The 19,163-nt window shown below is 56.9% G+C and overlaps 1 protein-coding gene and 1 pseudogene across 3 annotated transcripts in view; both read right to left on the bottom strand.

Annotated features, from left to right (window-relative positions):
- The window catches only part of LOC119112759 (sorting nexin-4), a 9,004-nt gene extending 5,322 nt beyond the window's left edge, over positions 1–3,682 (bottom strand). Inside the window, exons 1-5 of one of the 3 annotated variants that reach the window (XM_037237040.1) lie at positions 3,663–3,682; positions 1,826–1,975; positions 963–1,286; positions 552–657; positions 260–369 (exon numbers count right to left, since the gene is read on the bottom strand). In XM_037237040.1, coding sequence (XP_037092935.1) covers positions 260–369; positions 552–657; positions 963–1,286; positions 1,826–1,948 — 663 coding nt within the window. In that variant the 5' untranslated portion in view covers positions 1,949–1,975; positions 3,663–3,682. The other 2 variants (XM_037237037.1, XM_037237039.1) reach the window with 2 other exon arrangements.
- A 930-nt stretch (positions 3,683–4,612) lies between these two features.
- Positions 4,613–17,668, bottom strand: LOC119113109 (hexokinase type 2-like; annotated as a pseudogene).
- Between the last annotated feature and the right edge of the window lie 1,495 nt (positions 17,669–19,163).

Here is a 19,163-nt window from a genome sequence, read left to right as displayed (position 1 = left end):
AACTCGGGCTGGGGCGCATGGAATGCGATGGCACTGTCCGACGTCTGCCACGCTCTCACGCGGGGCAGGGGCGTCAGCCAACGATGCCACTTTCTGACACGCCTGTCGATTTTGCAGGGTCACAGGCAACTGTTCTAAGCCACGGTCGATACCAAAAGGTGCAAAACGAGCTATAACGAAAATAACAGCAATGAAATGACAGGAAGCCCTGGAGATAAGTTCCACACAGCACTGGATTGGTCGCCCCCAAAATAATCACCTCCAGTTCCTTTCCATAGCTGAGTAGCTCATCGAATCGGCTGTCTCCCTTCTTGACGCGGATTGTGGCGTTCAACGATTTTAGCTGTTTCTCCACCTTCGCCAAATATCCTGTTTCGAAGCGAACAAGGGTTATGTGAGAGAATCATGCCAGGTTTAGCTCATAGTTGTTGTAAGCCATAGATGGTGCCAGTGCATCCGATGATAGCGCAATATTGTTAAACAAACCCGATCGTAGACCGAGCCCTACAAAAAATGAGCCATCGACGTGCCACTGATGAGACAGCTCTTACCAGTGCCAGTCACTATTTCCTTCCAGTCTTTTTCATCTTGTAAAAATCGCAGAAAAATCGGATCCCAAGACAGAATTGGGTGCGATGCCACGCGCAACAGGAAGCTCTGTGGACAAGGAACAACACCGACTGATCACACATGTCGCCTAACTATCGGTGACAACCAGGGCCGAGTCTACATCTCACCGCACAAATCACAGGTTGGGACCAATGTGAAACACAGCCCTAGTTACCAGGCAGACGACAGCCAATACATCACCTCCGGCAACAACATCCCCGCTTCAAACTTCCCCACGTTCCCCCATCCCCGCAGACCCGGCCGACCGTCACCGGCCAGCGCCGCTGCCCCAGACCTGCCCCCGCCTCGCGACCCTGCCGTCAGGTGACGGACGCCGCGTCCCTGCTGCCCACCTCGAGACCGATGCGGCGCCGGTCGATGAACTCCGAGTCGAATGGGTCGGTGGCGAGCTTCTGCCAGACATGCGAGGCACGCTTCTCGGGCAGCGGCGGCACAACCACGAACGGGTACGCCTCCACCAGGTAGGTGGAGAGCGTCTCGAACTCGCTGTAGCGCCGCCAGAGGGCGCCCAGCCGCGTCAGCGCGCCGCAGAAGCGGCTGTCCGAGACGCGTGTCTCGATCAGGTAGGCCGTGTAGTACTCGCTCAGGTTGATGGCACCGTTGTAGCGTCGCTCCGACTCGGACACACTGATCTCCAGCACGGACGAGAGAGGCCCCTGGCGGCTAGCGGCGGCAGCCTCCGTCACACGTGGGACTCGGACGGCAGACCACGCAAGCAGCTCAGACAACACACGGTGCCGCACGCAACTCGGCGCTGATCTCCAACAGGGATGAGCAGGGCCCCTGGTGGCAGAGGCGATGGCGGCCTCCTTCCCATGCAGTGCTCGGATGGCAGGCCATATGAGAGCCCCAGACAACACGCAGTGTTGCTCGCAACCAGGTGCACGCAACAGCAGCTGTACAATCTGATGTATATTGATGAGGAAAGTGACTAATGGAAATAATCATCCCCAAGATCACCAGAAAGCAAAAAAATGTATTTCCAAAGTAAACAAAGAACTTTCCCAAAGCAGACATCCAGCAATCTCAAAGGACAATTGAGGCAACACAAACCTACACACTTAAAATGACCATCAATTGTGTGACACTAGAGCATGCTGCAGGTTATATAGCAGGGACCTGCCATCAAAGGTGAAGACAACTGTCTTTACCAGTTAAACTATGCATGATTATGAGCAAAGCAAAATTTACATACCTTTTTAGTGCCTGGCTCTTCAGCATTTTTGGCTGCTGAAGGTGTCTCTGAAGCTGCTTGGTCGTGCGAGGCAACTAAATTACCCTTATCAGAACAAACAGTTTCACCCCTGTCCTCTTCCATGCTAAGTTAGTTACTTTTGCTGGGTTACTGTGACAAAGTCATCATATTTTCATCAGCACAAATGGTTCATAGATTAATCAGGATTGGAACATCTCATCCCACTGCATTTGATGTGATATGAACTTCGGCTCATGAAATACATCACTGAATCAAGGATAAGAATTGCTTAGGAACAATCTACCCTGCCACCATGAAATGAATGCAAATTTGAATTTTCATGAACCTAAATACATTTATGAATTTGAATAATGATTCCAACAGTGAGTCTGTACATGAAGTGTGTCAAAAAAACTTGAGTGTGTTGAACTGTGTTATGCATGGGGATAAGTATGGCCTAATATGTAGCATGCATGGAACTTTATGATCTATACATGTTTGGACACATGCAACTTACTTACTTAACTTGATTACCTAGAGTTCCTTGTCCTTACTTAGATGAAGCTTAAATGTATAATGGAATTTATGTGCATGTGCATCTTATTGACTAAACTTGATTACATAGAGTACCTTGTCCTTACTGAAATGAAGCTTAAATGTATAATGGAACTTATCTCAACTCAACATACCTGCACATGCAGGTTTACCATATCTAGGTATCCATGTCTGATAACTATGCTTCTTTTTGCTACATAAAAATGCAACTAATTGTAAGAACCCATGCTACCCTTTTTTCTTTTACATTAATATAAGTGATACAGCACTTTAAAGAAATCACAATTTTGAAGTTAAGCTAAATCATTATACAACACAGCAGTTTAAGGATCAAACTTTTTGCACAAATATTCAGAGATTACTAGGAACCAGTGGTGTCAGGAACAGACATAGGTCTAATAGGCACAATATCCAAGCATAAAACACTGGTGATGAGTAAAAGTGCAAAAGGTCAATAATAAATATGTTTGGCCATCTCAGCCTTTAGCCAATGTTTACCTCACTTGACTTTTCAATGGGTGCATACATAAAAACAAGCACAAAAGCTATTGGAAACTTCTTGTTAGTGATCATACAAAATGCCTAAAGGCTGATACTCTTAGTTACTTTTTTGCACACAGCCTGCAATGAAGAATGCACCAAACAGAACATGTATCATTAATGTTTGTTTCTGCAAAGTATTCATTCTTTCCATTAATGTATAAGCAGTATTTTTAGCCTCAGGCAATTTGGACATTTCTTAGCATAATAATCAAGAGATTTTAGCCTGATTGGGCCCATGTTGGATGATAATGTGGGCTGGAGTGCATGAGTTATTTTGTGAAGGCATCACGCATTCAGCCTAACACAGAAAGAGGGGCAAAACCCATCTGGACAATAACAGATATACCAGCTCCTACAAAGGAAATTCTGGAAATGTACAAAATAGATGCATGATGGCCTTCATAGTGATACAAATTGCATGCTCTCAAGCAGATGCACACATCACAAAACATGGCAAATTAATATTTAACCAGTGATTTCAGGGTGAAGACTTGACACTGAGCACATTTCCTTGCAGAAAATCGGCCCTGCTGAGTGTATATCATATTGGAGACATTCTATTGGCATGTAAACAGCGTTAGTGCTAAGCCTCAGAGGGCGTGGGACAGGATATTTTTGGTGGCAAAACATTACAAAATTAATATCGTTGTTCATGATACAACTATGTATTCAGTAACTCTCAAAATTTTACTCTAATTTCAAGACATCCCAAACGCCGGCAATCAACTGCAACCTGTACCCGACGACAATGAACTGGCCTTACAGCACGACTAGGATCAAGGACCACGCTAATCTCAGCTGATTGGGGGTTAGCAGGAACAGCTTTAAAATGCTGTCAAACGACGCGCTTGGCATACATAAAAGTTGGGCTTGTACACTATAATCATGTCATTCGCATCTTTCGAGTAGTTGGATTCGTTTGTTTCAAAAGACACATACTGTATGAAATTTAACGTCTCTGTCTCAAAAATACCCTTATATAACACCTAACAATTACGACAGTCAGGTGTCTGTCGTGCCGCCACTGCTAATCAACTTGGCAAATAGTCGACCCTCGTGTTATCCAGACATGGTTAGAACGGCTAGGACTATTAAAGGCCATTCCACGCTGGCTGGTGGTCTGATAGAGCTGGTGGAAGTCTGTATGTCATGACACAACGAGGTGTCAGTCGAGCCCGGCGGGTTGCTCGCCGCATGGAAAGAACTGCATCCCAACCGCCTTCGCAACGTTTCTACGCCATGGCTTGACGCATTTAAGGCCAGGGGGCGACCAAGGGAGAAGAGGGTTCCTGAAATCCGCATGTGTTCTTTTTCACCTTGGATGGCTGCTGACAAAGTTAGAAACCGGCGTGATGTGCTCTCAACGAGCTCGGGCCTGAGCTCAATGTGTTCCGTCCCCCCCCCCCCCTTAACTGAACAGAAAAATTACACCCCTGTCTCCTGCGAAAACAACGAGCAAAAAGCACTTCATGGAAAGCACGGGATTTTTAAACATATAGTTCGAGGCGTTGGGAAGGATGTTGGCCTACCCGCCCCCCCCCCCTCAATGAATGATTAGGGCTTTCTTCAGGACACGACGGCCGAAATCGTGTTGTGCCCAACACAACCTTCCCAAGCGTACCCTCAGTGGTTTACAACGAATCTAACAGCCGTGTTAAACGGCGTCTTCTGTGCGCGCAACCGCGAAATGTGATACCATCTAGAGGTGAAGTTTTCGCGACGATTTTTCCCGTTTCTCGCGCGAAACGCCACGTGAACGCGACAGCCATGGCGCTACGTTCCACCGCGCGTGTCGCATATATTACACATAAGCGTGTTTATTTTTCAATACACATATCGCACATTTAGCAGTCGGCTGTTGAACCAAGGCTATTCGTTAGATGTCACTGTAGCGTCGTAGTATGGCCGAGTGTTTGTCGCGGGACGCGCGCGGTAGTGCAGTCTGTACTCAACCTCTGAGTAATTCGGTGCCCTGTGGTGATTTGCCGTTTAGATGCGTGTTTAAATCATATCTGCACACGTCATAGGCATAACAAGTGGGCTGGGTTTTTGGGCGTGGTGTTCGTGGTTTCATCGAGTTACTGACTGACCATTAGCCCTGTCGAAGTGCTCGTGGCAGCAACAAATAATGTCTCGCATAGAGAAGAAGAGGGGCACGGAGAACCATGTAGCATCATCTACCTCACATGGAGTGGCATGTGAGAATGGAGCAGCACGTAGCATCACCTACTTGCAACGTGGCACACGATATTTGTGATTACTCAGCCAGGGTGGTTTTATTGTCCGCAGGCCAACCAGGCACGTCACTCGCCATCAGTACGAGCCCGTCCATTGACCGCAACGGCGTAACAGCTGTGCAAGGCTGCCACGCCCACCGTCAGCAGCGTGTTTCACGGGCCTCAACCTCCGCACACGGGAAACAGCGTCATCTACTGACCCTAACGGCACGGCCGACAACACTGTCAGCCAAACCAAACATCGTTGGAGAGGCCCAACCGATAACACTATATAAAGACACCAATAATACAAAATGTCTATTACCAGCACCAGAGAGCATTTAAGGAATAAACACGGCAGCATAGCCTCCCTTATTGCAACAAACTTACATACGCTACCATGAGTCAATTTTCGCCATAAAATATCAACCTCAGGTCAACAATACAACAGATTTAACAAGATGCAGTCTATTCAAAAGAGCATATTACGCATCGTCCCAGGTCTGGGGATTTAAGTACATGATCATTGCTGAAGACGGGTCAGCGGAAAATAACAATGCACCACAATCCACGCTAGATCACTTCTTTTCAAGTCAGGAGGCTGCAGCGGCGGGCCCATCGGCCGCCCGAGCCCTCTAGGCCACCATTTCGGTCTGGCGCGCGGACCGGCGCGCGCGCGCCGCGCCGCCGACCGGGTCGGCCTCGAGCGGCGCCACCTTCGCCTCGCCGCAGTGGAATGCGCTGCCGGCCGGCCGTCTCCGAGCGGCCACCTCAGCGGAAGCCCGTGGCGCTGGCTCAGTGGCGCGGCCGCCACACAGAGGCGCCTCCGGCCGTCTCCGAGCGCGCGGGTCGACGCCAGTCTCACGTGGTGGCCGCGCGGCTCGCCACGGCCGCCACCAGGGCGGCGCCACGGCCGCTGCCGTCCTCCGACAGCATCAGCTGAAACTGCGGCCACGAGCAGACGATTAGCCAGGACCGGACACCCGCGGCCTCCAGCGGCCCCAGCCTTCCTCCTCCCGCGAGTTTAGAGCGGCCCACCTACAACGCAGACAGGCTTCCAGTCGCTGTATGGGGCCGGGCCGTGGCGGCCGACGATCCCGTGACCAGTCTGGCCGGTAGCAACAGACAGCCCCAGCGGCCGGCCGCGCCACAACCATGGAGCTCAAGCATCGCGTTCAGGGGTACGCCGCCGACGTGTCCACGGCGGCGGCGCTCAACACACGATTCTGCCGGCCGACGCGGAGAGAGCGGGGCGGCTGTCGGGCTGGTCGCAACCCACCTGCATGCCGGGCCGCACCAGCCGCTCGATCTGCTCACACATGAGCCGGTGCACGTGCGGGTGGTACCGGTACACGGATCCGTCCACGCCCACCGTCACGTTAGGCCGGTCCATCTTGTTGAGCAGCACGGCCAGGCCGGTGCCGACCAGGAAGGCGGCCCTGCGCACGCAGTCGGCGACAGGTCAGCACCGTGACGCCGGCCCAGCAGCACCGGCGTTACGCCACTACACGGCGTTCAGGTCAAAAGCCAACACTCATGATAGCGGCTCCACAGGTAGGTGCACAGGTCGCCACATTCTCCGCGCGCGCGCGCACGCGCACGAACGCACGCACACACAGCACGCACGCACGCACACAGTTAAAGATAGCCCAGGTGCCTGCCCCAACTGCCCCAACTTCGAACTGAAATCCGTGAGGATTGTCATCTGCACTGAGCAAAGAAAAACAAGAAGGCTTCATGCAATTATGTAAAGACCGCCATAAAGCTCGACAGCACGATGCTCGGAGGTTTACGACCCAAAGCACCCTGTCCCTTCCGCCCGCTGCCGACTAGCGCGCACCGCACGAGCGGACACGCCAGCCGGCGTCCCGCGCGGCAGCCGTCGCCCACCTCCGGGAGACGAGCTCGCACACGTAGCGCACGTGCTCGCAGTCCTCGTCGGTGGCGTCCTCGAGTCCCAGCTCCTCCAGAATCATGCGGCAGTTGGTGTGGTCGCCCGGCTGGTCACTGCAGCGAAAGTGCCGCCAAGTCGGGTCAGGCGCCAGCGCCGGGAGACAGCCCAACGATGGGCCGACGGAGAACACGCTCGCCACGTGGATACGATGACCACTGAACACGGCCAGGCGCCAATTATCATGAACCAGCGGACACGCAGGAGGGTGGACAGCACTTACACGCCACTAGGATGGCTAAGAAAAAGGAGAGTAGAGGGCAAGACCGTAGACAGTAGATAGTAGAGGGCAAGACCGTAGTCTGTAGACACTGGCCATGTGCTAAGAGTATCAGCGGTGGCAGTCAAGCAAAGTTGCTCGATGAGGACCATGTCAACAGAACAAGTCAGCCAGGTTCGTGACGCACCTCTCCACCTCGGTGATGTACTTAGTGAAGAAGCTGCCGCGCTCGTAAAGCATGTCCGAGCCCTGGCCGGCGAACAGCAGGCCCTGCTTCGTCAGCTTCTGCAGCACCAGGCGCGCCACCTCGCCCAAGTACATGCCGCTGATCATCTTCTCGAACAGCTGGCGGCCAGGGTTGATCGAGTGCTGGTCGATCTCGCGGTCGTACTCTGAAAGCGGCCGGCGGTGGTAGCGAGGGCCGACGCGGCGCCGAGAGCGACTCGGAGTCCAGCGCCGACAACGGCCGGATCCTGCCCGGGGCGGCTGGCGGCGGCAGCGGGCGCGTACCGCCAACCGGAGGTCACGCGCCGCTCGCTACCCTTTCCCCATCGGAACACCTCCAGGTTCAGCCCACCACTAGCACCACACACACAGTCCAGTGACCCCAGCTGCTGGGCCTCTGGGCCTAGCGCGCCGTAGCCGGCCGGCGCCCTCGACACGCGCCGCCCCGTCCGCCTCTCCAGCGCGTCCCGCCGGGTGCGCACGACCCAGACCCACCGCAGCTGACACGGCCGGCACACGCAGCGGCCCGTTAGCCAGCGGCGCCAGCAGCGAGACACGACGTCCCGCCGCAGACCGCCGGTGCCACCTACCGGTCAGCACCGAGTCGAGGTCGCCGCTGTCGCCGAACGCGCCCCACTCGGTGTTGATGAGCACCTGGCGCGGCTCGTCGCAGCTGCCGTCCCACAGGCCCACGTTCTCCAGCCGCTCCACGTAGCAGGCGTTGGTGCCGGTGCCTGCCGGTCGGCCCCCGGTCACGGCTCGTCGGATTAACACGACCCAGGCGCGATCACCAGCGCGAGCACGAGCACGAGCCCGCTCCGGCGCGTCCGAGTGGCACGGGCGGCGGGCGCACCGCCGCTCGGCGTGGGGCACCTCCTGTTACGCGTGGACCGCACGCTAGTCACCAGCCGGACGCGTGCGCCCACGGATCCCCAGTAACCCGCCTGTCATGCTCACTCTCAGGTAAACGTTGCGATGACCGGATGACCTGACGCATTGCTGGTGCTGGTAATACAGGAAACAACAACCAATGCAATGCCAATTCCACGTAAGGATAGGATGTGCTGGTCGCTGGACGTCACACGAGTACATTGGCACGCAACGCGGGAATCACACTTAAATGACCACAGCATCATACGCAATGATATACCGCGCACCGCACTGAAAAAAGGCCGAGGCATCGCGTCACAGGCGTGGCCAGAGGACTTCTTCGCCCCGCCGCCGCCGCGTTCCGAGGGAGGGCCTTAGGCGTGTGCAAACCTACCGATGATAAGGCCGACGTAGGTGTTGTGGTTCTTCCAGGCGCACGACATCAGGGTGCCAGTGGTGTCATTCAGGACGGCACACACCTTGATCTGAACATCCTGAAGAAGCACAGACGCTTTAGACAGCACTGGGCGCAGCAGTGAGTCAGCGGCTGCCTGCCAATACGAGCGGGCTGTGGCGGCGGGCTCCGTACCGGCGCAGGCCGCGGTAGCCGGTCCAGCACTGACACAGGAGACTGGGCACGGATCCCAGGAACTGGGCAGTGGCACCGATGACTTCGTGCTAATCCCACCGACTCTGCACGATGTAGTGGCCATGCTCTTTGCCTCGATATTGACACAGCTGACTCGGTTTAACACTGGTGACTTGGTTCTCCCCCCCCCCCCCCCTCGAAGAGCCTAGTATCGATCTCACTGACTTGACACTAACCCCGATGACTTGACTCTGACACCATGACTCAATAGGGATCTCATTCGCTCCCACTCGGTACTCGCCCGCTGACTCGATTTTGAGCCCGCTAGCTCGGCACTGACTCTGTTGACTCGGTGCAGAACCCGCTGACTCGTCACGTCCACTGACACCGCTGACCCGATGCTGGCCACACCGAGTCACGAACTGACAACAGTGACCCGATACTGGTCGCACCGAGTCACGCACTGACACCATTAACCCGACACTGGCCGCACAGAGGCGGCCCTAACTCGGCTGACTAAACACTGACCTTAATGACACGGTCCTGACCCACAACACCTGACTCAATACTGACCCCGCGCCGCTCGATGGCCTCCTCCAGCAGTCGGACGACATCCTCGCCCTCGACTCCGCTGCAGCTGAAGCCCTTGGTCCACTGGGCCAGGCGCGCCTTGGTCAGGACCCTGCTGGCTGCACGGGAAGCTGAAGGTGAAGCCCAGCGGCAGAACCTCGCCCTCGATGTGCTGGGCGTGCGCGAACGTCGAGAGGCACTCGGCGATGTGGTCAAACAAACGCTGCAGGAGCACACCGACTTCGTGGTCCGACGGCTGCAGGCGCAGTCAACACAGAGGACGGCTGTGTCCGACGACTGCAGGGAAGCAGGTGAACAGGGACGGCGTGGTGGCTCAGGGAAGCGTGCACAGGACGGCGTGGCCGACGACACGGGCCGTGCAACACATGCCGGTTGTCCGACGCTGGGGAAGCAGGTGCAACACAGGCGGACGGCGTGGTCCGACGGCTGCAGGGAAGCAGGTGCAACACAGGCGGACGGCGTGGTCCGACGGCTGCAGGGAAGCAGGTGCAACACAGGCGGACGGCGTGGTCCGACGGTACCATGGGAAGCAAGTGTGCAACACAGGCAGCGTGACTGCGTGGTCGACGGCGTGCAGGGCAGGAAGCAGGTGCAACACAGGCGGACGGCGTGGTCCGACGGCTGCAGGGAAGCAGGTGCAACACAGGCGGACGGCGTGGTCCGACGGCTGCAGGGAAGCAGGTGCAACACAGGCGGACGGCGTGGTCCGACGGCTGCAGGGAAGCAGGTGCAACACAGGCGGACGGCGTGGTTCCGACAGGCTGCAGGCGATAGCAGATGCAACCACAGGCGGACGGGCGTGGTCCCGACGCGCTGCCAGGGAAGCATGTACAACACAGGCGGACGGCGTGGTCCGACGGCTGCAGGGAAGCAGATGCAACACAGGCGGACGGCGTGGTCCGACGGCTGCAGGGAAGCATGTGCAACACAGGCGGACGGCGTGGTCCGATGGCTGCAGGGAAGCAGGTGTAACGCGCGGACGACTGCGGAGCCGGCACTACAAAACCTCCCCTGGATGGATGCAGCCATGCGGGGTGCCATCCATCACATCTTACATGCTATACGCCACCTCAGACACCTGCATCGAGGCCAAACAAAGCCACCACTACTTTCCATTTTTCCTGATAAGTCTTTGAGTTCGGAACTTTGTCAACTTGTCTAACGGAACCGTGATGAAAGAAATATCCTTGATGACCGGTTCGCCTTTAGCGAACTGTTATTCGCCAAACTTCGCGCCTGACCTCCGCTCCAAGGGCCTGACGACGCAGACCGACATAAACGTACCCAAACCTAAACAGACCAGTAGCACAAATTGCACATGGCCCACGGCCATACATATATAGTTCGCACGGCGCTGTCCTGTAAACAGACCTGGCGTCTGAAGGTCATCCACACGTTTAATGAGATAAATCATGTCTAATTTGTCTAAAACGGCCTTAAACCAGCACGCATGAGCGTGTGCTGGTTCTCCCAGCGTTACAGCACTGTACCAGTCAAAACACAAAATGGCAAGAGACAGCCTGACCGACTGGACGACAGGACTTGTCATGAACAAGCAGTGGCACATGGCCCCTACCAAAGGATCGATATCCGATCTGCATTAAAAAATTAAACACACGACTGCGGTGTGCAGCACTCCACCTTACGATTACATTACGTTACGTCACCACTGACGTTACGTTACCACTGAGCCGGGTCCATTCATGACGGTCCCGTCCCTCTTACCCCCGAGCTGGGACCCTCCATGACTGCCCCGCCCCTATTACCCCTGAGCCGGGACCTTGCATGACGGCCCCGCCCCTCTTACCCCTGAGCCGGGACACAGAATGACTGCCCCGCCCCTCTTACCCCTGAGCCGGGGCCTTGCATGACGGCCCCGCCCCTCTTACCCCTGAGCCGGGACCCTGAATGACTGCCCCGCCCCGCTTACCCCTGAGCCGGACCCTTTATGACGACCCCGCCACTCTTACCCCCGAGCCGGGACCCTGCATGATAGCCTGCGGCACGGCGAAGATCTTGGACTCCATCTTGAAGCTGCCGTCATTCAGCTCGATGAGCAGCACGCGGAAGTTGGTGCCGCCCAGGTCCAGCGCCAGGAAGCGGCCCCGCTCTGCGGCACACGACACAAGCCTCAGGCACGGGGCAGCCGGCACCGGACACCGCAGGCACCGTCAGAACACTGACTACGAGCCGCCCAGCCCACACGCCACGAGCTTGATATGTCCTGGGGAATACTCCATGGTACCATATCTTACTTGTGTTCTTCGCATGACTTTGGCGCATGAGTACGACTGAACAGATGTAACATGACGCCTTCGCTCGGCGCATACCGTACACATTTCGATAAAAATATAAAAAGTAAGACAGATGGAAAATGCTTGCACAACGCTTTGGAGCAAACGAAACTAGGTCATATCGAATATATTTAATTAACACCAAACACATGGCTCTGACAAGGATCGGTAACGTCTTCCGTACGCCAGTGTGTCACTGCTTCCAAGAAAGTACCAAGCCATGTTGTTGGTCATGCGCATACTCTGGTTTTGAATACAGGATAACACCTCACCCGGTCTGAACGCTGAATACCTTGGATAAGCAGTTCAAGTTCTGCCACATGGTAGACTGATAGTTACAATCAAAGCAACATATCATCCATCATATCAACACTATCCATATGGCCGATCCACATGCCTGCAGACTAGCGAGCAACAAATACACGACATCCATAACTCAGCATGTATTTGGAAGCGAACACGACTCTCGATCTTGGATCATGATTGCATGCCCCACATGCTGACGCAGGTGTCCCGATGAAGCCATCGATCAGTCGATCAGCTCGCAGTCGGCAGGGAGTCGGACCGCTGGTCCTGGCGCTGAGCGAGCCGCTCAACTGAGCGGCGTGCCCTGAACGCCGCTGGCCGAGATCGGCTCCGCACCTGGGCCCGGCTCCAGATGAGAAGCTGTCAGCTCGCCGGACGGCCGCATTCCGACCTCTTTTTCCGGACGTTTTTTTTGTGATTGGCCGACTCACACGCGTGGCTGGGCGCACATGACCGGAACACGGACGCAGCTCAGGCCGCGCGGCGCCGTCCGTGCGTGAGCGAGGAGCGGGCAGCGCCGGCTGGCGGCAGGAGCCGGTACTGATGGCCGACCTACCCTGCCACGAGGGCGGTGAACGGCCGGCGGAGAACGAGGCAAGGACGCTGGCGTGTCTGCTTCGGACGGGGCTGAGAGGTGACACTCGGGCCGCGACAGGCCGTTCACGACATCCCAACGCAGCCCGGCCGCGACGCTGTTAAGCCATATCGTCACGTGTTAGCTGTTCTCTTGCGAATATTTTGCAACCCGTTATCGACATCGCCCGAAGCATTTCCGCACGGGCGATACGGCCGAACGTGGTATTGCTTATCCACTCGTCACACTCACCTCTCCCACAACACCGCTTCACCGCGAGAACCGTCTCCTATTTGATCGGTGAGGCTGTGTACTGTCTGCTTCTGTCTAAGAGTCGCCTCAACGATGGGAAATCGCTTCTACACTGGCTCATGCCTGCGTGAGCAGCTCGGCTAAGCCACAGCGCATTATCTACTGCGAGGAGCCCCTGGCGTCAGCACCTAAACCGTGCTCTTCACGGTGCGTCAATAGCTTTTGATCCACCGCCACCACTGGAATGGACAACCACGAATGAACGTCTCGCACTGCCTGTCACGCCGAGTGACGTCGGCAATCATTCACCGGCCATTAATTCACATAAAACCCATCGCCTTTCGACTGGTAATCGGTGACGAAGGAATTCAGTCAAGAACTCATCACCAACAACGCGAATACTTTAGTTCTTATCCGACAACCACATCACAGGCGCTCATACCAACTGGCGCTCCAATCGTTTTTGTACTGCATAGTTCACATGATAGACGCCGGGGGATTACGACCAGGCCAGTCACACCGATCAGGTCAGTCACGTCTACCAGGTCCGTCACATCGATCACGTCAGTCTCGCCGATCAGGCTAGCCACACCGACCAGGGCTGAGCGTGCCCTTGGTACCTGGCTAAAACTGGCACAATTCTGCTCAGGCGGATCAGAAGTACCCGTTAAATCTAGACACTGGTATGACAAGTTAGCAGGTCCGTCTGTGAGGTGGGGACAGACCCATGGGGCAGTCTTTGGACTTACGACTTCCACCCAATTTGTGCGACAGGTTAACCCTACAATGAGTTAACGTTACATACAATTGTTGGAGAACAAGAGGAAATTGGGTTGGACTTGACCGACATCGATGCCGGACACCGTCATCTTACGGGACGAACAGTCGGCCACGTACCGAGAGGGAAAACGGCTGTCACAGAATGTGCGTCCTGCACTCGTCCGGTATCGGTATGAAATTATGGGATTGAATGTCATATAAATCGGTGCATAATTCTTCCCGCACTCCAACTGCTCGCCAAAGTTACAGCCGAGCCTCCACTATCCCCGAGACAAGACTAGCGGCGGGTTCGACATCAGCCTCACACACATGGCGTGCGCATAATTCCCTGCCCCCCGATCCGTGGGCGACTGGCGTGGCGGGCCGGCCGATCCAGGCCACCGGGCCTGCCCCTAGCGCGGCGGGCCGGCCGATCCAGGCCACCGGGCCTGCCCCTAGCGCGGCGGGCCGGCCGATCCAGGCCACCGGACCTGCCCTCAGCGCCGCCGCATTGGATGTCTGCCGGGGGCTATCAGTCTCAGCCGCCGCCGGCACCAGTGTAAACACCAAACGAGCCGCCGACCTCGGTCCGCGCCGTCAGCCCTGACCCGCCCGGGTACCGCCCCCTGCCCCTGCCCCGTCATCCGTGCGACCTTGATCTGACGACGGCCGGCCCGCGACGGCGGAGGCGGAGGGGAGGGTGTGCCCGTCCGGCCGCACGTACCGTGCCCGTTGGGTAGCTCCTGCACGTATGTGGGGAAGCACTTGACGGACGCCTGCGCGTTGGTTGTCTTGCCAAGGCCGAGGTTGATCTGGTTAAGCAGTTTGTCGTAGACATTCTTCACCTGATCCGGCGTCAGCACCAGGTTCTGGCACAGCTCCTCAATCTGCCGGTCACCACCCAATGGTCAGTGAGCATCCTTAACCTGCCGGTCACCATCCAATGGTCAGAAAGCATCCCTGCTCTGTCGATTGCTACCCACTGCTCGGTAATCATCCCTACTCTGCCGGTCACCACTCAATGGTCAGAAAGCATCCCTAATCTCCCGGTCACCACTCAAAGGTCAGTAAGCATCCCTAATCTGCTGGTCGCCTTCCCATGGCCGGTAAGGGTCCCTTATCCACCGGTCACCACCCAATGGCTGGGAAGCATCCCTAATCTGCCAGCCACCACTCAATGGTCAGTAAGTATCCCTTCCCTGCCGGTCACCCCTCTATGGTTAATAAGTATCCCCAATCTGCCGGTCATCTACCTGTTGGTGATCAGATCATTCAACGATCAGTCAAAATGAACTCTCCCGCCTTTTGGTCATTGTCTATTCAGAACGGGGTCCTAAGTTCGCCGGTCACCAGTCAGTGGCTGGTCAAGGGGTTCAACGTCCTAGACATCCGTCGCTGACCGTTTTAAATAAAGCCTTCAGCGTCCTCGTGGCAGTCATCGGATCCACTCGCACTTCGCACCACAACACTGAGCACCACAACACTGAGCACTACAATCCAGCACGAAAGACCTTGATGTGAAGAAACGAGGTAGAAGCCGGCCGGTATGGTATTTGCTTCCCGTTATCTGCTGTCCGAGTTGGGGTAGCAGCCAGACGGCGCCGCCGTGCTCGAGTGACGGAAACTGAGGTGCAACCGAGCGGGGTTCGCCGAATGTCTGGTGACAGACAGGCCCGGGAAGTGGCTGCCGACGACAGACCCGGAGAACTGACGCAATCCACCCCGCCGGGGCCTCCCATCACGCAACGCGCGAAACGCGCCATCGGCCGGCTGCCCGCTTCCCTTCAGAGAACGATGTCGGGAACCCCATACTTATTCGTGCCCTTGGAACGAATAATGTAAGTCACATAATGGCACCGATGGATCGAAAACAACTGCGTACCTCTCGCTTGGCTTGATGTTGATATCACACCAGACGGAATAGCTGCCCCACAAATCACTAGCTGTAAACGTACACCATAAAAAGGAGATATAAGGCCGATGCGCCAAAAACGCCGACTTGCGGTATCTGGTAAGCGGCGCTGTGCTGTACATTCCGTCTGTTGGAGCCCGTCACCCTGGTCAGACGAGCCTCTGCCGCTGGCTCTCCCGTCGTCAAACGAATCACCCCACGGTAATGCATGACAAAAAGCCATGACTTGCAGTACAAATGCCGTGTTCCCTCGTCGCGTCTGGCCCGTTCCTACGGCGGGTCAAGCTGCAGCCGCGCTGAGGGTCGGGTACCGTCAGGTGCCGGCCGCGGCGCCAGCCGACCGAGACACCTGTGGCGCACCTGACAGGCGCGGCGGCCGGCGCGCCGACACGTGCCCGTTTGGCCGGCTGTCAAGCTCTCACTCCCGCCCGGCCCGTCGCCGGCAGTCCACCCGCCGGGCCAACACGCAGCGCACCGGTCTGCAGCCGCCAGCAGTACGGGAGTGGTGTGACGTTTGGGGGGAGGGGCTCCCATAATCAATGCCGTCGATAAGGTGGTAAGTCATACCGAACAGCCAGGAAGCGCATTCCTTAAAGCTCTGCAATAAGGGGAATAGCAAACACCCCTGCAGGTAAGCTGTTCCGTAGCTAGCTGGGACTAACAATCAGAATGATTGCATACATATACTTGTGCTCTCACGCCGCACAAGAAGTAGCCTGTTACAGCAGATCAAGATGTTGGGCGGTGGACCAGGTTGACCAGCCGCCTCCGCCCGCCGGAGAGTAAATGTGTTCACGCCAAGCGCCAACACTGAGGTAAAACCAAAGGCCTGCCCAACACAGTCCCGCTGCGCCGATGGACTGACTCCGCCACCATACACCAATCCAGCCCCTCTGCGACACGCCTGTCGTGGGACGCCGCCCATCCCCACCCCGCGCTGCTGCCGGGCAGCACGGCTCGGTCGCTTTACCGGATGCGCGCGCCGCCTATCGATTTCCAGTTGCATCACGCCCTCTCAGGGCGCCAACGGGAGAGCCCCTAGCGGCTGCCCACTCAAGGCCGGCGAAGACCACGACGCTGGTGCGGGTGTGGGTGAGAGTGCGAGTGCGGGTGTCGGGTGTCCGGCTCGGCCGCGGCGTCGGATCCGTTGCCCGCGCTGGGTTGAGCACGACCCGCGTCTCAGGCTCACGCTACACAACCAACACGGAGCACGGCGGCCCGCCGGTAAAAATAGGGGGAGGGGGCCAGCCGGTTTCACGGGTCAGCTGCGATCCTATCAGCACCGGTTTTACCGCAATCCGGCGCGTGGCGGGCGCATAGACGTACTCCTCAAGGGTGCTGGGCGTGCGCAGATTTCCGGGCTCGCCTGGGTTGGCGTTTAGACCACGCGGAGCCTGAAGTCAATCATTGGGGGAAAGAAAATATGGGTTACACTAAGCATTTTTGGAACCCTACGAGCAATTAAGGATAATTTATCAAGCAAAGCAAAATACTGAAAAGCACAAACTTTAAATGCCTCGGACCGCAACAGACTGGGAGAGCAGGCAGGTTGAGCAGCTCCAACTGGCCGCTCATGGCGAAGGCAGAGGCCGGTGCAGCTAGCAGCTGAACCGGTCGCAAATCGGGGTAGCTACGTACCGGGCCAGAGCTGGGGGTGGCCGTCATCAGTCCGCGCGCTTTCTCGGCGACAGTCGGCGACCTCAGACACTCGGGCATCATCCACTGGACCCCTCTCTCTGTCTATATCTGCCGCTGGCGACTGGCGACTGCCGGGCGACTGCACTGTTCTGACGAGACTCTGCCGCTGGCGAATGTCAGACGACCGCACCGTTCTGACGGGACTCTACCGCTGGCGATTGGCGACTGTCGGGCGACTGCACCCTTCTGATGGGGCCGCCGTCACCTTCGGGCGCCCTTGAGCCGGCGCCGCCCCCCGGCGCACGCGCCGTCGAGCCGCCGACGCGTCGGCGCGCCCCCACACGTGACCGGCGTCCGACGTCACGGTTCGGCCCGACGCCGGGCGCCGCCACTCCCTGGAGAGGGTTACCGACTGAGCGGAACTCGAGCGCACGCGCACCCTGGGGCTGCCCAGCGGTGGCGCGGCGGCGGCGGCGGCGGCGCCGCACTCGCCCCGCGGCCCCGACGCCGGCGATAGCGGCCAGCTTCCGGCCGTCCAGTGTGTACCGCTGAAAGATAGCCGCGCAGATGTCGGCGCCCGGTCAGCGCAGACGGCGGATTCCGCGTCCTAACAGAGGTCAGGCACGCCTGGCAGGCTGGAACGCCCACTGGCCGGGTATGCCGAGAATGCCAGCCAATCGGTGGTGCGGCGGGATGGCTTTGGTATGGGACGGGAGGCCAGCCTGGAGCTAGAACAGGGTTGCCCCGGTCACACGGCCGGCCAAACATTTGTGAAAGAAGCACCCACACAGCTTCCTCGAACGACTACATAGCAGAACCTCGGAAAACAGTTAGGATCACAGGCGTGATGCGGCGTAAGATGTGGAGAAAGAGTCCATTGTCGATACGCTCTGATTAACTTATGAATCGAAATGAACCAGCGAAGAGTCGGAAACCCGGCCATTGTATCAACAAGAGGGCATGTCCCTTTCGATAATCCGGTGCGGGGAGCTTTCAACGACCGCTGAGGGAGCTATCGGGGGTCACGCGCGGCGTGACTGATCGGCCGATCGTGGAATGGAGCACGCGTCAGCGGACGTCCCCGGCCGCCGCTGGGCGAACAGGACACCGGACGATCATGTATAAACATCGGCCCGCGCTCCGGACAGCCCGGAGGAGGCGGCCCGCTCGTCCGCCGGCAGCAGCGTCCGACCGGCCCCGCCGATCCGGGGACTCCCAGTCCAACCTGCGCCCACTCAATCCCGGGCACGGTGGCTGCCGGCTTATTCCCGGTCCAATGAGTCACAGTCGTCCGGGATTACATGGAAAGACCCGCGGGCGCAGCGGCCGCCTTCAGCAGCCACACAAACTCTCCACAGATTTCTAAGACACAAGTGCCATCGGCACTCATAATCTACCTCCCAATATACATGGCAGTCAATGAAGAGTAATTATTGTTGCTGCACGACTTACGACCGTCGGACCGCAATAGAGTGTCTGCCTGCTTATCCCACCAGGGCGCGCTCATGTAGCTGTTACCCGCCGCGGAAGTCGAACGTCCCGTAGAAATCGGCTGGACACAGTGAAGTCAGTGCTTTACAGACAATAACACCCGCGTAGTTGTTTTAATTTTATGTTTTCTGGACGAAAGAGAAAACTCTTATTCCAAAAACTACTGGCTCAACCCCAACGAGTTTTGCCCCCATGAGTCCGTGTTTGGGCCCTAACCTCGCGATGGTTGACGTCATGGTACACGTCGCTATACCGGCCTTCAAACATATGGGGACAATCTAGGCCACATCCCGACAGAATTTGCCTCAAGATGTACCTTCCAATCGAGGTTTTGAGCAATGTTCATGCAAAG

This window comes from Pollicipes pollicipes, unplaced genomic scaffold (genome assembly GCF_011947565.3).
Source record: "Pollicipes pollicipes isolate AB1234 unplaced genomic scaffold, Ppol_2.1 Scaffold_7261;HRSCAF=8764_pilon_pilon_pilon, whole genome shotgun sequence".
Taxonomy (NCBI): Eukaryota; Metazoa; Arthropoda; class Thecostraca; order Pollicipedomorpha; family Pollicipedidae; genus Pollicipes; species Pollicipes pollicipes.
This window is presented reverse-complemented; position numbering and strand designations above follow the sequence as displayed.